General features: G+C 45.3%; 1 protein-coding gene across 10 annotated transcripts in view; it reads right to left on the reverse strand.

Moving 5' to 3' along the window:
• The window catches only part of COL20A1 (collagen type XX alpha 1 chain), a 95,676-nt gene that overhangs the window by 39,660 nt on the left and 31,985 nt on the right, over positions 1 to 24,031 (reverse strand). For 7 of the 10 annotated variants that reach the window (XM_073309068.2, XM_073309063.2, XM_073309064.2 and 4 more), the window contains 10 exons: positions 23,368 to 23,510; positions 19,424 to 19,547; positions 18,537 to 18,676; positions 17,825 to 17,954; positions 14,024 to 14,166; positions 11,487 to 11,619; positions 5,809 to 5,951; positions 4,255 to 4,396; positions 3,227 to 3,283; positions 614 to 652 (listed from right to left, as the gene is read on the reverse strand). In XM_073309068.2, coding sequence (XP_073165169.2) covers positions 614 to 652; positions 3,227 to 3,283; positions 4,255 to 4,396; positions 5,809 to 5,951; positions 11,487 to 11,619; positions 14,024 to 14,166; positions 17,825 to 17,954; positions 18,537 to 18,676; positions 19,424 to 19,547; positions 23,368 to 23,510 — 1,194 coding nt within the window. The remainder of the gene's footprint in view (positions 1 to 613; positions 653 to 3,226; positions 3,284 to 4,254; positions 4,397 to 5,808; positions 5,952 to 11,486; positions 11,620 to 14,023; positions 14,167 to 17,824; positions 17,955 to 18,536; positions 18,677 to 19,423; positions 19,548 to 23,367; positions 23,511 to 24,031) is intronic. The other 3 variants (XM_073309061.2, XM_073309062.2, XM_073309067.2) reach the window with 3 other exon arrangements.

Below are 24,031 nucleotides of genomic sequence, written 5' to 3' on the forward strand. Positions count from 1 at the left end.
CAGGCTGGAGCCCTGACCACTAGAACTCTCTGGGAAGATGTGGGGCTGGGGCTGCCATACAGGCAGTACAAGTCACTTCCTAGGTGGCAAACTATATATAATGGGTCCTACAGTGGGTAAAGGGGAAATAGAGTTCCCCTAGTTAAATATATACCATTTGAGTCCTAACAGCAGCCCTAGGCATGTCTACATCCTTTACAACCTGCAGAGATTACCTTGGGGTAAGCTTAGGGGCTTTGCAATTCCCAGCCTTTACCGCTAGCTGTTCCCCAAAAAAGGTTGACAGATGTGGATGATGGGAGAGCTACCTACTTAGCTTGGATGGATGAAATAAGATCCTCAGTACAACAGGGAAATGTATTTCTGTTGCCCAATGTGGTGGGGAAAGGGAAAGGAAATGAAGGTGTTGAGGGGAGACATTTGCTGAGCTCCCCCAGGTTTCCTGCATCAGATTTTCTGACACGGCAATAGCACTCTGGGTGTAGGGACGATGACTTTAATGTATGCCAGGCAAGCTTTTGTAACAGCGATGCAGATTAAAGATTAGTCAGGATCAGACAGCGTGTCCACATTCATGACAGAGCCCACCTGGGACTGAGAACTAGTAAGGTACCTTGCAGAGAGCCTTCAGTGGGACTGATAGTGGGGCAAGCTGCAGGAGAAAAAAAAAACGGGAAAAATCATGAGACCCAATGGAAGCCAAACTGGCAACTTATTACAGGAATAAAGCAGACATGGCTGTGGTCTGCAGCAGAATGGAAAGCACATGGAGACCTAGTGAGTGAGTCTGTATAGACATCTTGGCACAGATACTGCAGTACTCTACAATACCGTCAATTCCTTGAGGCCAGGACCCAGCCTGATGGTAGCAATAATCGTTACACTTATGGGCAATCTAATGGCATACATTTGGGCCATATTTTCAATGGCTTGAAGACACACTGGTTGAAAATTTGTATTCTTTGCAAACTTGGGTCTATGACAAGAAGCTGCATATGCACTTAGCCAATCTGCACATGCAAACATGGAAGTTTGCCAGGTTTTGTATGGCTCACTCATCACTCAAGCCTTTGAAATGATTGTCCTTTATCAGCAGGTCCCTTTGTCATAACTTTGTTTTGACTCAATCTTCTACTACTGCTCACCCACTGTGGACTTAAACGCAGTTATAATGCGCTTTTTCTTTGACATTCCTGGTTAGTTGTAGTCTGGACAACTAAACATATAATGCATATGTAATTGCCAGTTTGCATAAACAATTGCTCTAATCTAACAATTGCTCTAACTGCATTGCAAAACAAAGAAACACAACTACCCAACCATTTGAGCATGGAGCTGAGGTTTCATTTTTGCAAAATTTGTCTCTCCGCATCATTGTTAAGTGGTAAAGCCAAGATCGTCAGAAGTGAGTAAAAGCAACCACATGCACAAAATCTGTGCAGATATTTACATACAAAATGTGCATATGCAATTGTGGTAATTGCACACAAAGACTATGCATGTCCATGTAATTCTGAAAATTTGAACTTAAGAGCATTCTTTCATTTTTATTCATTTGTTATTACATTTTGGAACTTAATCTTAAAAAACAAACAACTGGATATCCTTTGCCAGTCACCTTCTCAGGAAATCCTCTGCTCAGTCTTATAGCATCCCTGAGGCAGCGAGAGCAAAATATATGGATGCTACTCATACAAATTAGGGACAAAGGACTAGAATCAAAAGCTCTTTGGTGACAAGTTATAAAGTGCTCTCCCCATTTAAGTGTTTTGGGTATGGCAGTGTTTTAGAAAACAGAGCATGAATGTTACTTTCAATTATTTGCTGCTGTTTAAATCCCAGGGCCATGGATGCCAGATGGAACTGGGACAAGGAAAATATTTGAAAGTCAGAGATGTCCCTGAAACTCAAGCACACTTGAGAGGTTGGCTATTTCACAAATGGCTTTTTAGGTCACTAGTTTAATGCAGCTTAGCAGCTCATTACATTAAGGTTGCATTATAAATGTTCTGTTGCTATTATGTTACTCTGAAATACATCATATGGTATTTCATAGCTCACCACACAAGCAGGGTTCCAATTTTCAGTACTTGACTACTGTAAAAGGTAGGAGGAGCTGGTCATTCCCTCCCCATTCCTCTTGGCAAATAAACGTGCACCTGAAAAGCCCAGTTCACTGTGTTAATTTGTGACCCCTCTCACCCACCAAGTATGAGCCACAGGCTGTTGGTACCACAGCACTCGGGTGTGAAACTGAATTGAAGGCTGTGAGTTTGATGGCTCTGGGACTATGGACATCAGGTACTAAACCAAAAGGGTGACATTTTCCATTGGCCTCCATTATTTTGAGGTACCTTGGTTTGCATACACATAAAGCAAGTTTTTCTTTCTGGAAAAGTTCTATAGACTTGGGATTAGAACCAGTACTGGGGGATAAAGCAATGGAACAGGGTTCTATTAAAATGGTCAGTTCCTGGGTAAGCTCCACTTCTGACCCCTCCCACTCTCTCTGAGAGCGCTCCTTCTAGGTCTTGGGCCATCTCCTCTGTCTTGGGGTGGAATCACACAATTCTCCCACTCTCAGACCAGGCCCTGGGTTGCAGTCTCCTGTGTATCAAGTGTGATCACCTCAGCAGGTCAGACTGACCTCCAGACCCTGCAATTCTGTTCTCCCCGGGCAATGACAGTGCCAATCAGCGACCAAACAGCCTCCTTAACCCGAAGTGTCATTTGTTTAGAACAAAAGCGTTTCAGAGAAACCAGATCTCAAAAAAAGCAAAACAGCCTGCACACATACTTCCCCTCGCTGAGAAAGTGCATCCTTAAGCTTCAGAGTCTTCCCAGTTAATATCCCAGATGAGCCCCCACTTGTAATGCCGACAGACCCCGGTCATCGATAGGCGAGATGGAACCTGGGTCCTCTGAAGCTTAGCGTATGAGCCTCTACTGCATGAGCTAAAAGCTACATGCCTCTTAGCCCAGGCTGTAGCAGGCTCATCAATCTCTAGCGGGGGATAGAGCACCACACCAAGCAGGCATGGGTTACATCTACACCTGCTGGGTTTACATTAGACTCATGCTGGAAAGATACATGTCCCCAACATCATCTTCCATGGTGTGAGACATGACTTAAACCCAGTCCTACTTGAACTGCTAAGCCCCAACAGCTTGAGTTGCCACTGCAAGAGGACGTGTGTGAATTTCAGCCTTATCACACATGACTTACCCTCTGTTTTGAAGGGAACGGAGCCTTGTGTTGAGGGCAGTTTAGCCAAGACAGAAGCTGTAAGAATAAATGCATTTGTGAGTCCTGATTCTGTGATTGGGATGTTTGGCTCACTATTGTTCATGGTTATTAGACCTTCCCTATGCTCCCTTCTGACTGGAAACAATAGCTTGGGAATGTGATATGAAATGGGCGCATTGTTTGAGCCATGTATTGGTCCCATTGTTTCAAGCGGGGACCTATTGTCTCCAGCCTCACTCCCCTTTTTAAAGAGGTTAGGTGTTCTTTTTCCTACTGGAATTTGCAAAAAGGTTGAGGACTTGGCTCTCTTTTCAGGGCACAAGTTGTACCCTGAAAACATTGCACCCTCATTTTTGTGCCTGCAGAATGGACCCTGGCTGTATATCCAAGTACATGCACCTCTAGCTACCTGATTCACAAACACAGACTGAAAAGGAGGACTTGTGGCACCTTAGAGACTAACCAATTTATTTGAGCATAAGCTTTCGTGAGCTACAGCGAAGTGAGCTGTAGCTCACGAAAGCTTATGCTCAAATAAATTGGTTAGTCTCTAAGGTGCCACAAGTCCTCCTTTTTCTTTTTGCGAATACAGACTAACACGGCTGTTACTCTGAAACACAGACTGGTAGCTACATCTATATTTTTATTTGTATTATTCAGATTTATACCCACAGTTCAACTGCCTGTGCAAATTACATCTGCAAAAAGGGTGGCCAACCCTTCTGAAAGTCTGGCCCTATACGCAAACTGTGTATCCTACACAAGCAAGTAAATCGTCATATACTTCCAGGGTGAAACTAATCTGAGGAGTATCTCTGTTGACTTCCACAGAGTTACACTGTGATTAATTGGGCCAAATTGGTCTCTGGCCCTTTAACTTTTAACGTTGCTTTTCCCCTGTTACTCTTTCCAAGCCCCAGTTTAATAGGAGTAATGACAGCATCACACCTTTGTGAATTATTGAAGATCTCTGGATAAAAGGCAATGCATAAAAGGTATGCACCTACTGATTTGCCTACCAGTTTGGCCAGTTGTCGACACAGCATCACTCTCTCCTGCGTCATGGACAGCAGAAACCATCACCTTGTATGCTGTGTTGGGAAGCAGCGACTGCAGGGTCACTCCACTGCTTTTACCAGAAACCATTACCTATGCAGAGATGAGAAAGACTCTGACACTCCAGCAGGATTCTCCATTCTGCTTTTATTCATTTGCTGATACAAGTGGGCAATACAGGGCAACAGAAAAGCAGTTTAGACTAAGAGCCGATGACCACACTCCCCTTCCCTGCTAGAGCTGGGAAAAGTTTTTCGCCAAAACCTTTTTCTGCCAAAACAGCAGGTTCAACAACATTGAAACATTTCTCAAGTTCATGTTGGTTTCTCCAAACGGTTTCAGTTGGTCGGGGGAGCGGTAATCCCAAAAAATCAAAAGGTTTCCTTTCAACATTTTCTAAATGAAACATTTCAATTTTTCGGTTCGAAATCACTTTCGATTTCAACATTTCTTTTCATTTTATTTTTACAAACATTTCTAAAAAATTAAAAATGAATGAAACAAAATGAAACAATTTTGTCTTGACAAAATGTTTCATTTGACCCAAAATGATTTTTCAGTTACCTGAAAATTTTGAAAAAATTCATTTTTCATTCAATCTGAAAATTCTTAAGATTTTTTTTTTTTAATTGCGAGTGAAACAAAAAATCCTCTCTTCTCCCAGCTCTTTTCCTGCAGACACGCCCCACCCCACCCCCCTCCTCCCAGCCCTTAGATTCCCACTAGGCACTGAGACTGCCCCTCAGCTCATCAGGGAAGATTTTCAAAGGTACAGTGGGGAGTTAGGTATCCAGCTTCCATTGAAAGTTTTCTTATTTATTCTGGGAAATGTCCCCCGCTAGCATTTTCCTAATGGATATCCGAATTGGACAGGCCTATTGGTCTCAGGCCAATATTGCCTCAGTGAAATGGAAACACTGAGGGAGTTTCATCAGCCATGGTTTCTTGCTTTGTTTTCCTATTGAAGCTACAGACTGGAGGAAGAAAGTCATCAGATCAGGCTTATCTAGTTGCTGGGCAGCTCTGTATGAACATGGGGACATTCTCCATCCAAAGGAATTTCAAATTTCCTTATGGTACTGCAGTCTAACTGGGTCTAACCAGAGAATTTGAGTGCTAAAGATTAATGCTTAATCACTTTAGGTCAGAGCAGGGGATTTGTCCTTAATCCTTCACCTATTGGAAATGCAGCACTCCAGTTTATGGGGAGGAGGTGGATCAAAGAGGCAGCTGTAGTCTGAGGGGCTTTGACTGCAATGAATTCTCCTGATGTTTTATACAGAAATCCATGGAAGAGCCTAGAAGGCTTTGGTTTGAATTCACAACTGTCCGTCTCTAATGCACTGCCTTTATTCAGACGGAGGAAACGAGTTGCTCTTGTTCTCTTGACCAAATTTATCCTTGGGGTAACCCCACTGACTTCAACTGAGACACATCGGGATGACACTGGCTACGTGTCTTTTTAGTCAAGTGCCTGGCATGTCCAAAAGCAGCTGAGGACTTACTGTTTGCTGAGCACTGTCATCAGATTCAGGAGTGCAGGTTACTCGGTAGTATTGTATGTGGCTGCCAGGGGGTCTCCAGTGGACCTGCAGGCTATTGGGGGTCTCCGAGTCTACAACGAGGTCGGTGGGTGGGCTCTGGGAAGCTGCAGCAGGGAACAAAGATGAACTAGATGACAGGCAGATAGCGATGGATACAAACCAGGCCAAAAAGACTCCCTGTCTGGCACATTAGTAAGTGCTTCACTGCTCTGCTACCATAATAATGAAAGTTCAGAACAGAGACAGAGGGGGCGTCACCTTGGGGCAAGGGAACGAGAGAGACTGAGATCTTGGAGGAGAGTGGATTGCCTAAGGCTAGAAAGAGAGGACTCAACACTGAGACAAGAGAGGCCTAGGAGCTGCAAGAAAAACTTTGGAGTTGAGAAGGGAGACCTAGAAGCATAAAGAAATATATGTAATATATGTAAAGTGTACCCCATACATACCCAAGGTGGCATGTATATCTGACCCAAGATATAAAGAAGGCACATTGTGAAATGGCTTTAGAGATGGCTCGGAGTGTATTGGACACTCAGTTTACTCTAATGTCATTGCTAAGTTGATATCATCCAGTGAATGCAACGTCCGTCTGTCCCTTCTTGTTTTTAAATTCAATTTCTTACTAAAATATTAGCAACCTTGCAGAACATGACACTGCTTGGCTCACACTCATCGGACCACCCACAGACTTCTGAAGTCGTTTCATACAAAGTTTGGGTGTGATTCCTATCGTATATCCTGAGCTGAATGTGACTCCTACAGTGGTTAGGGTCTCAGAGCCCAGGCTCCAGCCCAAGCCCAATTGTCTAGGCTTCAATTTTTATGCTCCTGATTTGGGCTCTGGCCACTAGGCCCTGTTACCTCCACACCAACCATAATGGCAGCCTCCCACCCAGACCATTAGGCAAGACCACCCCAGCCTGCTCCATAGCACCCAGCGCCTCTCACAGGTTTGCTGCCTGTACCGACCATTTCATTCAGCTAGGATGTGCCACCAGTTCACTGTTTCCCTGTCATTCTTTTAAGATAACCCAATCTAACAAGATAGAATAAGTTAGCTGAAAACTTCAAAGTCGGAATTACTTGGAAAGCTCCCAGGGCCCTGCAGAATCTGACAGCACGGATCTGACAGACAGGGGAAAGGTCAAATTTCTAGGCTGCCCAGGGAGGAAGTGAGTATCTCTGACACAGAGGGTGCCATCTGGGTCAACCTCATCTGCTGCCCCTTAAACCTTTTCCACGCTTCCTTCACAGGAGGGTTTTCAGCCTTCGGATACCTCAGTCTAATTGGTACAATGTACATGTCCTCAAATCAGAGTAAATCTCTAGAGCTCTCTGCTAAGCTGCACGGCTGCCCATTTCAAATATCCCTTCGGAGCCTTATCCATCATTATTATCCAAACGATGCAGCTGAGTTTTTCTCGCCCTCATTGCTTAGTATTCTGGATTCTTCCCATCATTTCAGCTCCTCACCATTAGTCTCCTTAAACTTAGTTGCTAAACTAAGCATCAGCTTGCCCAAGTTTAAGGACCTATCTATTAATGACTTTGCCACTGTGGATGTTCGCTCCAGAGGTGACAGACCAGCCTGTGTTCTACTCCCAGGCCAGGTATTTCACTCCTGGGAGTGGGAAAACCCAGCTCGCTGTACAGTTGGAGTCCTATGTTTGTTCCCAGGCATGCCTTTAAATGTCACATCACACCCTATTCCTACGAGGTGGGCGCTTTGAGTCACCATGCTGCACAATAATGCCAGGTCGCAATGCGCCGATGAAGTATCATCTCATGCTCACCCAGCATTACCGCACATTGCTGTAGTTTCGAACACAAGCACTGAAATGGGGAGTGTCCAGCTCTGATAATTCTGTCCTTCAGGACAAATGCAGAATGGTGGCAATCTCAGGGGAGGAAGAGTACTTCGCTCCAGGGAAAGGGGGTGGGGATGCCTCACTTCACTCATCCAAGCTTTTGAAAGAACAGTCTTGGTGGGTCTTAAAAAGCATCCCCATCCCATCCTTCTCAGGCAGACAAGAATGGCAGCTGCCTTACAAATCCTTGAAAGGGAGCAAACAGGAAGGTCATTAGGTCTATGGCACAGATATTAAAGACTCCGATAGGTCCCAAAAGATAAGCAATGTTACATGATATCCCATTACTGTGCATGAAGGGTTGTGTGTATGTGCTTTTGTGTTATTATTATTAAAAATTACTTGCATTGTGGTCGCACCTAGAGGTCCCAATCAAGAATCAGGGCCCCCTGAGCTAGATAATGATAATGAAAAGACAGTCCCTGCTGCAAAGACTGTACAATTTAAGTGTAACACAAGAGAGGACAGGAGGTTACAAGACCTACGTTGTTTCTAAACCACGCCCTTTGTAAAGGAGCACAACGCACTGCAGAGCGATGGATTTTTTTTTGGTAAGATGTGTCTGATGACAGGACCTGTTGTCTGAAAGAGAGAGATGTCCTGTAACGTCCATTGAGCACAATCTACCTGCACAGAGGTTTGTATGTGGGTTGAGCAAGGAAGTAGTCCTGATTAAAATGAACTTGCTGTGCTCACCTCAGCCCCACAGGGAGGTATATAGTTCTACACAGCAAAACCAGTACACAAAGGCAGTCATTTTTCTCTTAACCTTCAAGGAGGCCGTATTCTCCTGGGGAGAACAGAGAAAGAGAGGTGCTTGTGTTCCTCACGCTTCCTGCATAGCCTCAGGCTTCTAGGGCAAAAGCCTCACTTTAGTGACTGCCCTGAAGTTGCTGTATTTCTTGAAAGATGCTGCGCACATTTAAAAAACAACAACAACAAAAAAGAACAATGGCTTAGCCTCGTCCTATATGGAGGGATGAGAAAGAACACGAGTCACTTTTCACCCCACATATGCACCCCACTCTGCACCCAGGCTCTCTCAACACAGCATGTGTGCGCCTGCTGGCTACAATGGAAGATAAGCCTTTCACTCGGAGGAGGGCTTGGAAGATTTTTGACACATCAAAGCTTATGCTCAAATAAATTGGTTAGTCTCTAAGGTGCCACAAGTACTCCTTTTCTTTTTGACACATCATTGGTATTTCATAGATACTAAGGTCAGAAGGGATCATTATGATCATCTAGTCTGACCTCCTGCACAACGCAGGCCACAGAATCTCACCCACCCACTCCTGCGAAAAACCTCACCTATGTCTGAGCTATTGAAGTCCTCAAATCGTGGTTTAAAGACTTCAAGGAACAGAGAATCCTCCAGCAAGTGACCTGTCGCAAACACTTGGCTTTAAGAATGTCAGAGTGGGGAGGAATCATACAATTAAGCTGAATGATTTTCTCATGGATGCTCATTTGAACTTGGCCACAAAACAGACTGTGAGTCTTTCCCATAATCTTGCCCAGCTCCTCCCCTCTCTACCAGGACACCTGCCGTCTTAGCCTTTTTCAAGCTATTGGGCAGGAGCTGCACGCTCTCTTTGAAACCACCTCCTTCTCTTACTTCACTTTTCCTCACTGGCATTTTCTCTTTTAAATTGAGAAGTCAGATTTTCAAACACGTTAGGCATCCAGTTGTGCACCCAAAATCCAGTCCCAGTTTACATACGCACTTATTCTGATTGCACGTGCAAACTGAGTAATTGCACATGGAAATTAAGCATGCATTCTGGCTCTGTAACTGCTGGCCTAACTTGTTGAGCATCTGGCCCTTTGCATGAATTAAGTGGCAGTGAAAGATTGATATCCATGACACATGAAATCCCCTATTCACTCACAGGAAAGATATGTCATGGGCAGCAGTTGTGCAAGCTGCACCCCCTTCACTGTCCCACCGGTGTCTCTCAGACTTATTCCAGCACTAGCAAAGAATGGGATATACACACCTGAGGGTCAGTTCTGTCCTTGGCCTGTCTTCTGAGTATGCCAAGCACTGCCATTTGCAGTGAGTTGCGTGATGTGGATCTGGTCTGAGCTCACTGCTCAGGTTTGACATTGTGGAATTCACACCTTGAAACCTACCTGTTTGTTTACTGAAACCTCTAAATAGCTGCAATTATCCCTCTGTCCTGTACAATAGTATGATGCACAGTGAGTCTGTTGCATCAATTCACCTTTGTGTTTTACAGCACTCGGAGGCTCACCTGAGGTAGCTTTACACAAGGATACATTATTATTATTCATTATTAATAAAAGCAGGGCTTTGGATTCCAAGACAGCAATTTACTCTGAGCTTCACCAGCTCAGAAAACACAAAACCAGACAGAACGAGTTTATTCTGCAAAGACTGTTGGGAACTTAGAGGAGAAGGAGCAGATCACAGATATTAAATGACTCATGTTCCATTCACGGGCTGCAAAGCCATTAGACAGGGCGTATTCATTAAGAGGACCTTTGGGGAGGCCACTTTTTAACTTCATTCTGTCAGCACCAAGCAAGATTCAGACTTTCCCTCAGAGCAGAGTCGGACTGCAAGGCTCGCTCGCATTTTTGTAAGGGCCCCCAATGAAGAATGACTCAGCAATTAGGACTCCAAATGATTCCTCACCTTCCTTAATAGACAGCATGTTATAAACAAGTAACATTCATTAGGCAACATCTAGACAGTGAATTAAACAGCCTACAGAAAGTCCATGCAATCCACTCCAATATTTCTGTATCCTCTTATGGGGAAAAGGGAAACTACATTTCAAGGGTATCGAAAACTATTGGCTTATAACACCAGCCTGCTTTCTTGAGCAGACTGCAAATCTATAACACATCAGCCATCCAGCACACTGTCTGTAGCACTAGGGACTCACCCAATACATTTCACTTGAAGTTAAGAAGCAAATGCCGACTTTGTATGCAGTGGTACATTCCTGGAACATACAATGCCTCGTGTGGCACACGTGGCACTCCTATGGATCTACACGGAAGACTATGTTGAGACAGATGTCCTAGGTTATGATGATTTTTCCATGAGACTTTTAAAAGACAGATCCCTGATCACCAAGGAACTGTCACTCAGTGGGTTCATCTACAGCTGTGTCTAATAAGAAGGCCATTTTACATGTGGTTATAATGCATTTCTTCACTGGTCAAAATACTTCCTAAAAGTAGATCATTTTAGCCTTCCATCAATTCACCAAGAGGCATTGGAGATGCACAGGCAAGCAGTCACCAAAAGAAGTTCTAGGGTGCAACCCTGCCTCCACTGACGGTAAATAGAGTTTTGTTATTGACCAAGGTGCCATCTCACAGTTTTGCAGGGGGGAAAAGGGGAGCACGCGCCTGTAACTGATAAGTCTTCACATGCACCCTGCCTGCCCCCCCCACAGAACAGCTCCACAAAGATGGGACCTAATTTCCCCAGGGCAACTAGTGATATTGGCAGCCTTCATTTCTGGCTAACCCACCTGAAACACCTTAATAGAGGACTGGCTTTCAGAGGGCAGGTGCTCAAGACCCTATAAGGTCACTCGGGTTGGTCACCCAAAATCACCAATCACTTAGTTGGTCCCATAAAAGACAATACCTCACCCACCTTGCCTCTCAAGTCACTTTTAGATGTTTAGGCCTGGGACGTCCTGTTGGTCAAACCTGAGTTATTGGTCTGTGACTAGTCCTGAGACTTCCCTTCCCCGAAGCCCTAGAGTTTGCACGTTGGTCACTTACTAGTTCTGTGCAGAATAGAGACAGTGTCGCTTCGAGCTCCATCCTTGTAATATGCCCAGATCGATATCTGGTATTCTGTGTTCTTTTTCAATCCTGGTAAGCTGGCAGCAGCCAGGTTCCCAGCAACAGACAGCTGTAGCATGGAGGAGAAACGAACGTAAGTGGAATTCCCATGCAGCCGCAACTACCTGGTTGAGTATGGCATCTTAAAGTATCAAATCCTTTCATAACAAGAGGCACTGTTCTTTAACAATCTCTTCCTACAAAAGGACTGATCACCTCAGATAGAATGATCTGAATGCTCTTTGCATAAGGACACCCAGTGTTTGCAGAGTTATAAAAAAATGATGGCCCAACCAGGGTGACTATCATCAGGACCCTTGTTTCTGATGTTCTTGCAAAAGCCCAGCCACAGGTAAGTTGTTGACCAGTAAACAGAAGGGAGGGTTAGGTAGACGCTCTCCCAACTGTCCCCTGACCCCAGTTACCAGCTTTGTGATGCTGCTTTTGTAACCTGCAGGATGCTTTGTGAAAAGTTGTATGGCCACGCATGAGGAATTAGAGGTCATCAGAACTCTACCCCATCTCCCCTCCAGGCCCTATTTTTACTTTAAATGAACATTGCACAATAGGAGCTCAAGATCTCGGGAGATTTAAGCCAGTGGTGGGTAGAGAAGAGGAAGTACACACATCCTGAGGTACTGCACACTGATATAATTTAATTGCAGTCAATGGAGCAACGGTAATTCACACCAGCTGAGGATCTGACCCATCATTTTGCATGTGGAGAAGATAGGGGGTACCTACATGCTGGCACAGGACTCTGGGACCAAATCCTATCCTCAAGGCTTTCATAAGTGTAGATGAACTAGGGCAAAATTTGGCCCTAATTAGTGTTCTGTAGATGCCCATGCATTCCGGATATGTTGATGACAGTTAATAGTTACTTTAATACCAAGTCTTAGGATACTCATTCAAAAAGCTCCAGTTACCTTGCATGTGTCCACAATCACTTCCCCACTCAGGACTACACTTTATAGACCACACATTAGTATCCATGTAGCCGTTGGCAGGGCACGTGATATATACATGCCCAGCAGCCCTTAAACAGGCCTCACACCGTCTGTGATGAAGTGGGAATTGTCTGCAATATTTTTATGAACTACCTGTATGACCCTGTACCTATCACTCTGGTATTGCTGCCCAGTGGGCGTAGAAAGGTTAAATTGCTGCACTCAGGGTAAAGCAGGAGACATGAGGTGTTTCATCACATAGCTTCTGGGAGGCTATGAATGGGTCATTAAGGTCATTGACTATATCAATGGAAGACCCTAAAGAGACAATGGGAACCCCAGAGAGCTAACTATTGACACTTACCAATGGGAGGATACCAGCAGGCTGAACATGTGAACTCAGCATGGCTTTGCAGCAGGTGGACAATTGGCGGAGGTGACAGAGAAAGGAAATTAAGAGGATCTCTATAGCAGCATGACTCATGGGAGCCCTGGCTTTACCCAGTATGGACTATGTCTTAACCTTGCCTTATTTATGCTAACCTAAGCACTTTCCTAATGCTATATTCCAGCCGACTAATAAACCCTTCTCTGTTTTGAAAAGGTGCATGGAGTCACTGCAGATACTTGCTGAAGTGCATTGACTCCCGAAGGAAGTATGAGTCTGAGCAGGAGTCTGCCTCAATGGGCAGGGCTCACAATGAGGAAACAGGAGTGCTGGAGCCCAAGGCTCAGCCGAGGGGACATTGAGGCCCCATGGTCTACCCTTGTATTAGTTTCAGAGTAACAGCCGTGTTAGTCTGTATTCGCAAAAAGAAAAGGAGTACTTGTGGCACCTTAGAGACTAACCAATTTATTTGAGCATGAGCTTTCGTGAGCTACAGCTCACTTCATCGGATGCATACCGTGGAAACTGCAGCAGACTTTATATATACACAGAGAATATGAAACAATACCTCCTCCCACCCCACTGTCCTGCGGGTAATAGCTTATCTAAAGTGATCATCAGGTTGGGCCATTTCCAGCACAAATCCAGGTTTGGGGGGTGAGAGAACCTGGATTTGTGCAGGAAATGGCCCAACTTGATTATCATGCACATTGTGTAAAGAGTTGTCACTTTGGATGGGCTATCACCAGCAGGAGAGTGAATTTGTGTGGGGGGGTGGAGGGTGAGAAAACCTGGATTTGTGCTGGAAATGGCCCAACCTGATGATCACTTTAGATAAGCTATTACCAGCTGGACAGTGGGGTGGGAGGAGGTATTGGTTCATATTCTCTGTGTATATATAAAGCCTGCTGCAGTTTCCACGGCATGCATCCGATGAAGCGAGCTGTAGCTCACGAAAGCTCATGCTCAAATAAATTGGTTCGTCTCTAAGGCGCCACAAGTCCTCCTTTCCTTGTATTAGTGTGACCCCTTGGAGGACTGGCACACTGAAGACCACTTAAAGGCCAGGGGCATAGCACAGATCCTGTAAATCCAGGACACCACCTCATGCTCCCCAAGCCTATATTGTACCATACCTCCTGGGAGCTCTCTTCTCCAAGTGCATTCCATTTAATCTGATAAACCAGGACATCAGAGGCAGCGGCTGCTTCCCACTGCAATCGGACATTGTTTCCTGAGAGTTCAGTCACCTTCAGGTCACCTGGTGGTGGAACCTTTACTGAAAGACGCAAAGAAAACAAGCTTGAGGCGCTGGCGGTACAGAGCCAAGGCACAGAGCAGGTGGTCAGGGAGAAAGGTATCCACGGGCAGCTGTCTCTCCCCAGCCTGCCTTTCACTTCTTCAGACCTCCAAATGACAACAGCTCATCATGAGGGACATGGATAAAATATTTGTAAACACTAATTACAGACAATTATCGTATTTGCGAGAGGCCGTGTGCAGTGCTGGTGCTGGGAGCAGGAAGATGCTGGGAATGGCTTTCAAGGACAAAGAGGTTAGTGTTATGCCAAGTGCTAAAATCCTGGAGAGGCAAGAGAGTCTTTTTGGGTGTCTTCCTTACTTTTATAACTTTGGATGAATTTATTTAAACTTTCGAGCTCCTAAGAGTTCACAGGACTCCCAGCGGTGGCTTGGGCCAGGCACGGTACAGACAAGCATACAGTGCAGCAGACCCATCTTGGCATATAGTACAGCTGGACACACAAACAAATCCTGCAAAGGTTTGTTTGAGTTTTGCCCTGATGGCTTTTACACCCCCTCCATTGGGTTCGCTCTCTGCGAATATTCTAGCACGTGCACTTTTTAAGCCTGAATGCAGAGATACCCACCCAGTTTGGTGTGCTCACTGCACGTGGGAAGGGCTTTAACCAGGCTGCAAGTTTATTAGTGAAATTACATCCAAGGTTCCTGTCGAGGGACAGCCCAGTGCGGTCACTTGACAACCCCTTGATCCTTCGCCAATTCTTGGGGTGCTCCCACCGTGGGGGTAGTCAGTTATCACACGAGGAGGTTCCCTGCACGCCTGCACCCGCATCCCTCTCCCTTTCCGGGGTTGAAGTGAGAGAGGACTTCGACCTCCCAGCCAGCACTGCCGTAAAGTGCATTGGTGGGGTGGTCCCCCTGGGCTAGTGTCCTGTGTCACATTTGTTCCCAAGGGGTTAGACATGATGCCCCCATTTCATAAGAAGATGCTCTTGGGATGCCCACTGTGTTACCTCTTTGGATCTGGAGCCTAAATCAGCAAGTTCCTGCACTGGGCCCCTGCCAGAAGTTGCAATAACTAAATGACTCTCCCATAGGTCCCAGCTGTGCCCTCTGGGAGGGGGAGAATTCCAGCCCAAAACCCAGCCCCTAGGTTTCACTGCGAGGAAGGCGAAAAACCCCACCAGCCTCAGCCACGCTGGTGATATGGGGAAAAATTCCTACCCAGTCCCAAAGCTGCGACTAGCAAAGCCTGCAAGAACCCAGGAAAGGGGCATAGGGGCCGACTGCTGGAATGTCAGAATTTCACAGTCTGTTTGTGGATGATTCACAAATGGGAAAGCAGGAGGAATTATCTGAATAACTTAATTCTTGCAAATTATTTACTCAGACCTAGCTGTGATCCATTGGGTCCCGTATAATAAGAATGAAGGCAGGCTTCTGTGTGTCTGTTTTTCCCCTAAAATTGTGAGACTTCTTCTGCATTTCAACTTTCCTTAAAAAATATTTTCTATTGCCTTTTTCAATTTGCTGTCCCACTCTGGTAACAGGGAGAGACGTCCACTAGAGGGAAGGAATAGTAGGCCAGCTAAAAGATTCCAGGCTCTCACATATGCAGCAAAAAACAGGATAAAGCAGCTAGTGATGGTGTGAGAACTGAAATCAGAAACAGGTGGAAGTGCTAGAGGAGGAAGGTCAATGATTTAGGGAGGGACAAAATGAAATGGATATGGGAGGAACCAGGAAAGTTACTGAGGGAGAGACCCCCAGGTGGATGGGGGCAGCTAGAGGAATGGGATGGAGGGAAAGGGAACAGAGCATACAGAGGAAAAAAGGGCCAGAGAAAGGGAAAGACAATGGGACAAGAGCAATCAATTAAAGGAGATACAAAATGATTGAAAGGTAGAGGCATAACACGAGAAAGGACTGTTTGGGATGGAAGAGGTGGGGATTGTAAGAGACCAAAGGAGAGGGAGAAGACACAAACCTTTTGAATGACAGGGTTATTTATTAATTCCGGTGTTGTTATTTCCCCAGCAGAAAAGGGACGACTGTATTTATCTGCTTCACTTGCAGAGTTTTCCTATACAAATAAGGTGCCGCCCTCTATGGAACTTAATGCAGCTCTCAATGATGCAAACTGGGAAGTGGGAGGAGGGGAAAGTGCTGCTGGGAGCCTATGCCAAATCTTTCTGGAGCTGTTACAAAGCTCTGCAGTGACCTGGAGGTCAAAGGCTCCATCCCATTAGCCATCCCCTGACTACACTGAACAGAGCCCAGGAGAGAGCAGAGTACTGCCTGCCCACTGCACAGAGCTGCACCCAGGTCCGGAAGTGCTGGCGAGGCCCAGCAGCGTAACGAGTGGCCAGGAGCTGGAGGCGGACGTAAATGGATGAGGACTCTGCTACTGCAAACAGGAGACCTCCCAGAGCTCGCCCATCATAACAAAACGGCATCAAGTACTGGCTCGCCTCTGCTACTGGAAAATTAATAGTTTCTGCTGATTACATAATCCTCAGGAGAGACAGACAGACACAAACACCATCATTCTCCAGCCTTGTTTAAGAGCTGTCAGCCAGCATCTCTCACCAGTTCTCCTTGAGGGGCCATCCCAGAGGAGTTCACGTCAACCCCTTCCCTCCCCAACAAAACATTCTGAAAAAGCTGAACCATGTTTCAATATTGTCGAAATGTTTCCATTTTTCTGTTCAAAACAGCTTTTTGTGTAGAAATTTCCCTCATTTTTATTTTTAAAAAAATCAAAAATGTCAAAAGCTTGAAATGTAAATGAAATGGTTTTGTTTGGGGTTGAACAGAACTTTTTTGCTTGACCCAAAATGATTTTTTCTCCTCGGAATCACCAATGCACCAAAACATCTGTTATTCAAGCAGAGCTAACTTAAAGACTGTCTTTCTAAATGAGCTGGTCTAGGTCAAATCCAAACCAGTAGGCTCGGTGCAAGTATTACAGCGTGAAATTCTGTGTCCCCTGCTATGCAGAAGGCCAGAAGAGCTGGTCAGAATGGCCCCTTCTGTCTCCAAGTCATTGCATCTATAAATAAAGGCAGGATTTGACCAACAGACTTTACTGAGGGCAAATGCTCCCAATGGAGAATCACAGTTAAGTGTCATTTTCTCAAATCTATGGATCATTCAGATGGTTATTGCACGACATCCAATGGTTACAAAAGTTCATTTCAAGGCTACCAAACATTTGGAAATTCCGGTAGCCTGGTAAAGATCTCCCAGCAGAATGAGTGACTGGCAATAACGTGTCCTATTTAGAAGGACCCTATTAAAGCAAGCTATTCAATGAGGGTTTTCAACCCAGTAAGAACCAGGTTCAGTGCCAATGAGACTTTTGGCCACACTAGGCTGAATTTTGGCCAAATTTGGGAGGAAAAAACCTGCCGTGACATGGGCAGAGAGAGATACTGAGGGGGGATTTAAGTCTTCAGGTAGAAACCTGGCAGAGCTCAAAAAATTTTAGTCTCGATTTGCTCTGAGGTCTAAAATTTGTTTGAACCAGAAAACCCAAGCTGTGAACATCCCTGAACTTTGGTGTCTGGGTCAGAACTAAACTTTTGGCTGTCTGGCAGCTAGGCACCTAACTTTATAATGGACCTTGAACCAAACTCCTGCTGACCCTCATACTCTGCCTCAACCCTACTTACATGTGGTAACATTGCCTGTAAGCGGAAAGGATTCGCCTTCACTATAAATGGAGCTGACACTAATGAAGTACTGGGTGAGAGAGGACAGAGGTCTCAGCACAGTGGATGATGCACTGCTGGGAACTTCGACCTGCAGTGAAACAGAAACACCAGGGTCAGGATTGTAGCACAGAGCAAGGGCAAAGAGGGGCTTGGAATTCAGGATAGTTGCCCCAAAACCCTCCCGTGTCGAGGCACCCACATTGTTAAAATGCTGCAGGCATGTGAGCAGCCGCTGTCAGGAGAGAGCAGAGTTCTTGACAGCATACGGTGATGGTGCCTCTTCGGCAAAAGGAAAGATGGGGAGGGTTTAATTAAAGCCAAACATAGGATGCGTGACTCCATATGAAGGGTTTGGACCATGTGAGGAAATTCAGGAAGGCCTATGGAAGTGCCTGCCCGTATTTTCCCGCTGTGCTCAAAGGATAGATAGGACAGCACTACAGCTAGGGCAGGGGTGTTTCCCTATTACCCTGTCTTCTGGCAATGCAGGGGTCACACCCTTGCACAGGTATAAACCAACTGACAAATCAAGTCCTACAGGGCTACAGTCTGTTCTCGGTTACATCAGGAGTCACTCCACAGCCAAGTCACTGAAGTTAACAGCGCATTCGCACTCCATCGCCGTTCTCCCGGTTTTCACACATTCCTGCGTCCCTAAGCAAGGACTTGCCTCCCCGGCATTGCTCCCTCTGCTTGAGATGTAGGTCACATGGTGAGCTCTCACAGCATGCGAAGCCGCGTCCCAGCTGACCTTGACAGCCCCATGGCCGATCTCAGAGAAACTTAGGTGTCTAGGAGGGCTCAGTGCCACTGCAACAATAATTAGCAAAAGGACGTGGTGAAGATTTTTAAGGCTACACTTGTAAAGCCACTGGTTGCCTCCTGCTGCTACCTCCATCTTAACAACTGGACTTTTCCCACTGCGGGATAGAAGAGTTTCTGATTTCATTGTTACGCAGGTCTATGTGATGCCCTGGGAGAACGACTGGTTTATGGGTAGAGAAAGGGTCAAATCAACCCACCTACTCCCCAAGATCCAAAGAGCTCAAAACTTTCAAGAACTTCCAGTCTAGATCCTGATCCTAATTTTTGTCCCTGGTCCCATTCCTACAGTGGGTCAAACCCACTGGGATAGGTGCTCAGATGCCGTGGCGGTAGGTGCAGTCTGAGAACCCAGGTGGATAAAGATATAGATGCAAATACGTAACCTCAGTTCTGAACACCCCAAACTTTGGAGCAGTTTGGATCCAGATCTGACCTCCCCATTCTGAATTTCAAGGTGATTCAGTCGCAGTTTTCCTGGACAGAACCACTCACTTTCACAGCCCTGTACCCCAGACTAGAGTTGTTCATGAGAAAGCCAATCATACAACTAGAGGTAACCTCAGAGAGCCACCCTACATTTAGCATTAGCCAGGGAAGAAGGAGCCTGTTTACAAGCTATGTGAAAAATACGTGAAGCATCTCAGTTAATAAGTCTCTCTTGCCAATCATGCACCAAACCGCTTATGCTCCTGCCAAAGGGTCAGCTGAGTAAAAGAAGGAAGTAAAACTTACAGGTGGTTTCCTGGATGCTGGCTGGATCACTTGCCTCTTCCCCGTACATTGCATACACTGCTACGGAGTACTCCGTGCTGGGAGACAGCCCGTCCAGCAGAACCTCAGGCTGTTCCACTTTCACCTATCATAGGATAAAGATGGACACTCAGAGAGGTATTCTGTGGTGAGGCTCTGCCATGGTTGGCTCCCCATAGCATCCTCTAACAAACCAAGAGCAAAACAGGGCTGCAGAGACAGGAGTCTAAGGCCACAGCTTGTCTGTCTCTTTGGGTACGTCTACACTTCAAGCTGGGGGTGTGATTTCCAGCTCGAGAAGACAAATTTGCACTGGCTGTCCTTGAGCTACCAAACTACAAATAGAATGTAGCCAGGCTAGCTGCTTTACGTACATATCCACAGGGGTAGGACAGATTTGTACTTAAGACGGCTAACATGCCACTGCTTGCCATTGCCCGTGTTACCAAGGCTACACTCTTTCTAGCATGCTCGCTCAACGAAAGCTGGACTGAATAGGTCTTTTCCAGCTCGGAATGATCCACCCAGCTCCAGCTGTAAGACATATCATTAGAGAGTACTTGTAACACGCCTCACCAGCCACGTAGCTGTGTCGTGGTCAATGCTCCTCCACTACCCAACCCAACAGACATCGTGCACAGTGAATGCAAACTCTAGAACTGGCTGGGAATTTTTCACCAGAATATTTTTTTCCACCCAAAAAATGCCAATTTGTTAAAACCAAAACAGTTCACAAAAAAAGACTGGTTTCGACTAGTTTTCCAACTTAAAAAAAAAGTTGAAGTGTCCTATTCTGATATTTTCTTCACAAAATACCTTCAGTTTCTTGGTTCAAAGTGACTCATTTCAAATTTAACTTAATTTGTACTTTAAAACTGGTTAACAAAGAGAAAAAGGTCAAAATCAAATCAAAATGTTTCAAGTGGTTTTCAAAAAAGTTCTCAAAAAGGGGCTGGAGAGCCGGTCTCGGATGGTTTAGGTGCAACAAATCCTGCATCTTGGCAGGGGGTTAGGCTAGATCAGTGGTTCTCAAACTAGGGCCACTGCTTGTTCAGGGAAAGCCCCTGGTGGGCCAGACCGGTTTGTTTACCTGCCGTGTCCGCAGTTGCGGCCGATCGCAGCTCCCACTGGCCGCAGTTCACCGCTCCAGGCCAATGGGGGCTGCAGGAAGGGTGGCCAGCACATCTCTCAGCCCGCACCACTTCCCGCAGCCCCCACTGGCGTGGAGCGGCGAACCGCAGCCAGTGGGAGCTGCGACCGCCTGAACCTGAGGATGCGGCAGGTAAACAAACCGGCCAGGCCTGCCAGGTGCTTTCCCTGAACAAGCGGCGGCCCTAGTTTGAGAACCACTGGACTAGATGATCCTTTTGGTCCCTTTTAACCCTGGGATTGAGACAAACTGGATTTTTTTTTTCAGTCTGTCAGGTTGCAAAAATTTGAGATTTTGACTTTTTCTCCCAATTTGGGAAGGGAAACATTTTTGAAATCTCAAAAGTACTTGTGGAATAGTAAAACCATTAGCTACCCATCCCTACAATACATCATGCTCCCTCCTCTTCCTGCCCGCTCACTATACTCTGCCCTTGCTTCTGGGTGAACAATTCTGCTAAATAGAAATGAATGGCAACCCAGCTTGCTTATGTTAGGGGTGGTAGAACTACAGTGGGGAAAACAGTGATTATTTTTCCTGAGAAGTACTTAACTGAACATAAAAATTAGTTAAAAATCAGTTTACTGAAAATGGGTTTGGGGTTTTTTGGCAAAAACCTAAAATATTTTAGGCAAAAATTTCAATTTTTAATGATTTTTTTTTAAAACAAAAAGGATATTTTCCATTGAAAAAAAATAAATAGATGGGAATTTTTCAGTCAGCTCTAAATAGAACCTAGTAGCCCAGATCACATGCAAGGACAATACACATTGCAGTCAAAAAATAAAAAATCCGATCCTTTGTGAGCATGGAGAAGGTATCATAACAGATAGATCACCATCTCCTTCATTCCCAGATATTCAGCACAGAAAAACATCACAGCACGATGATTAGGGGAAGAGATGGATTCCCACAGGATCCAGCTGTTTAACTGAACTGTCCCTAAGATTCCATGGGAGCACGCAAAGTTCTCAGCCTGCCAAGGCCCCAACAGGATACCCAGTGGGGAACAATGACTGAAGATGGGACACAACAAACAACTGCAGAGAAGAGAGTTCTCACAGTTTAACCATTCAATAGTTGTGATGTAAAATGCTTTACACTAGAGATGGCAGGGATGTGCAGAATGGTTATGAATTTGCATCTAGGCAAAAAGAAAAGGAGTACTTGTGGCACCTTAGAGACTAACCAATTTATTTGAGCATGAGCTTTCGTGAGCCAGAGCTCACTTCGAATTGGTTAGTCTCTAAGGTGCCACAAGTCCTCCTTTTCTTTTTGCAAATACAGACTAACACGGCTGTTACTCTGAAACCTGTCATCTAGGCAAAGAATGTGATATCCCATTTCCTGAGAGAGACTTGAAGAGCTATGCTTTCAGAAGAAGAAAAAAACCCCCACAAAACAAACAAAAAAACAAACCTTTTCCGTGGCTTTCCCATTTTTATACTTTGGTCATTACAACAGGATTGCCACCACCTACTACTTCCAGAGCAGAACTGTACCCACTTAACATGCCCAGGGCAGCTTGTTTTGCAATACTGCTTATTGCAAAAACTCAATACCTGCCTTGTACTCAGAGAAACATTCTAGGAGTTTTTAATAGAAAGACTAGAATTTGATGGGGTGGGAAGCATTTGCTGGACACACCAAGTTAATTAACTCTTTCGTGGGTGGCCCATAGCTTTAGTGCTTTAATTTCTGTGTGAGGCAGGTGGAATAATTGTGGCACTGCCCAAGCACATATATATATAAAAGTTACCCCCGTTCACCCACCCCAATATCAGATCTTGAAGACACCATTTCTATACTGAAATACTGAGAGCAAAAGTGCAGTACAAACACGAACTACTGAATCTTCAGAGCAACACTGGGTTGCAGGGGTTACTATCCCCATCTTATTAGGTGGAAAAACCAAGGCAGAGCAGTTACACAACTTGCCCAAGGCCACCCAGAGAATAAGTGGCAGAGTCTTGGGAGGCCTGGCTCCCAGCCTCAAGCTCCACCAACTAGACCACGCTTCTTCTCAACACCGAGCAAGGAAGCCATAGACTTTTTCAATGAGATGTCAGGCTCCAAGTGCATCATTCTGTACGTTTGAGATAGTTCATTAAAAATGCATGTTGAATTAGATGATCTGAGAGCTCCTTTTCTCCTTATTTCTACTGTATGGTATTGTTTAAGGTTTATACAAAGCCGTAAGGGTGAGTCGTAGTTAAGTAAATAAAAACTGACCTGCCAAATCTACATTTTGAAACCCAAATTTTTTTTTCATTTTTATATAGCAAGTGGATAGGGCACTGTACTGGGACTTAGGAGACCTGGGCTCAACTCCCCAGTCTGCCACTGGCCTGCTGGGGGACCTTGGACAAGTCACCTCCCCTCAGTTTTCCCCATCTGTAAAATGGTGATAATAATCCTGACCTCCTTTGTAAACCACTTCGAGATCTACTGATGAAAAGTGCTGTCAAAGAGCCATGGATTGTTCTTTCTAAATATGGGCTCACTCCACAAAAGTTTGGATACAGATCTAAACTTTCTTGAATTCCATGTTTAGACCCAGGGCTTACACTCAGACCTTTTATAGTAATAGAGGGTAGCCAGGAAGTTTGCAGATCTGAACCTTCCCATTGATTCAGACCCACTTTGACTTAGAGGAGATTTAAATGAAAGTCAGTTAAGTAATTCTCATGCAGACCTGGGATTTAAGTTTGGGCCTCGTATCTCTGACTATATCCAATGTGGCAAAAGGAATAATTATAACTATCTTCAGCTATACCTCTTTGGTATCATTCTCCGCTCCATTGGGGGCCGCTGAACAGAGCACCAGGTATTGAGTAGCTCCACTTGACGGCTGCCAGCTCAGTGTTAGACTGTTGTGGCTCACTTCCAGTGCGCGCAGGGAAAGGGGTGGTGACAAAGCTACTCAGATGAAGGAAAACAGAACAAAAAGATTCACAAGGAAGTTGCTCATTCCTGTCTTTAACCCTTCCCGCCCCCACACACAGATTCAAGGATATCTAAACTGTACATCAGAGCAAAGCAGTTGGGGTAAAGCTATTTTAGGAGATGTGTATATGATGCTTCTATAACAGAGAATCATCAGAATCCGGTCAGAAGGCCTTATTGGCTGTTTCCGTGGGCAGGGAATATCTTTGACATGTGGACCAAAGAAATGTATCCCTCCCAACACAATCTTTCTTTGTCACATGGTCATTTAACGCCAAACTTTCCTTCAAGGTAGATATTGTTTAGCAAACGTTAGCAATAAAAAAGAAACAATGTGCAGAGAAGGTACTTAGACTTGGGAACCTTTGGACAAACTTGACAGTGGTGAGTCAGCTGAGACGACTGCCTATCGCGCCAACCAATCTTGTCTCATTGTTTCCTTGTGCGCCCCTATCTGTATCTACCTGTTGGCTCTTGCCTTACACTTAGCTTGC

Source organism: Lepidochelys kempii, chromosome 13 (genome assembly GCF_965140285.1).
Source record: "Lepidochelys kempii isolate rLepKem1 chromosome 13, rLepKem1.hap1, whole genome shotgun sequence".
Classification (NCBI taxonomy): Eukaryota; Metazoa; Chordata; order Testudines; family Cheloniidae; genus Lepidochelys; species Lepidochelys kempii.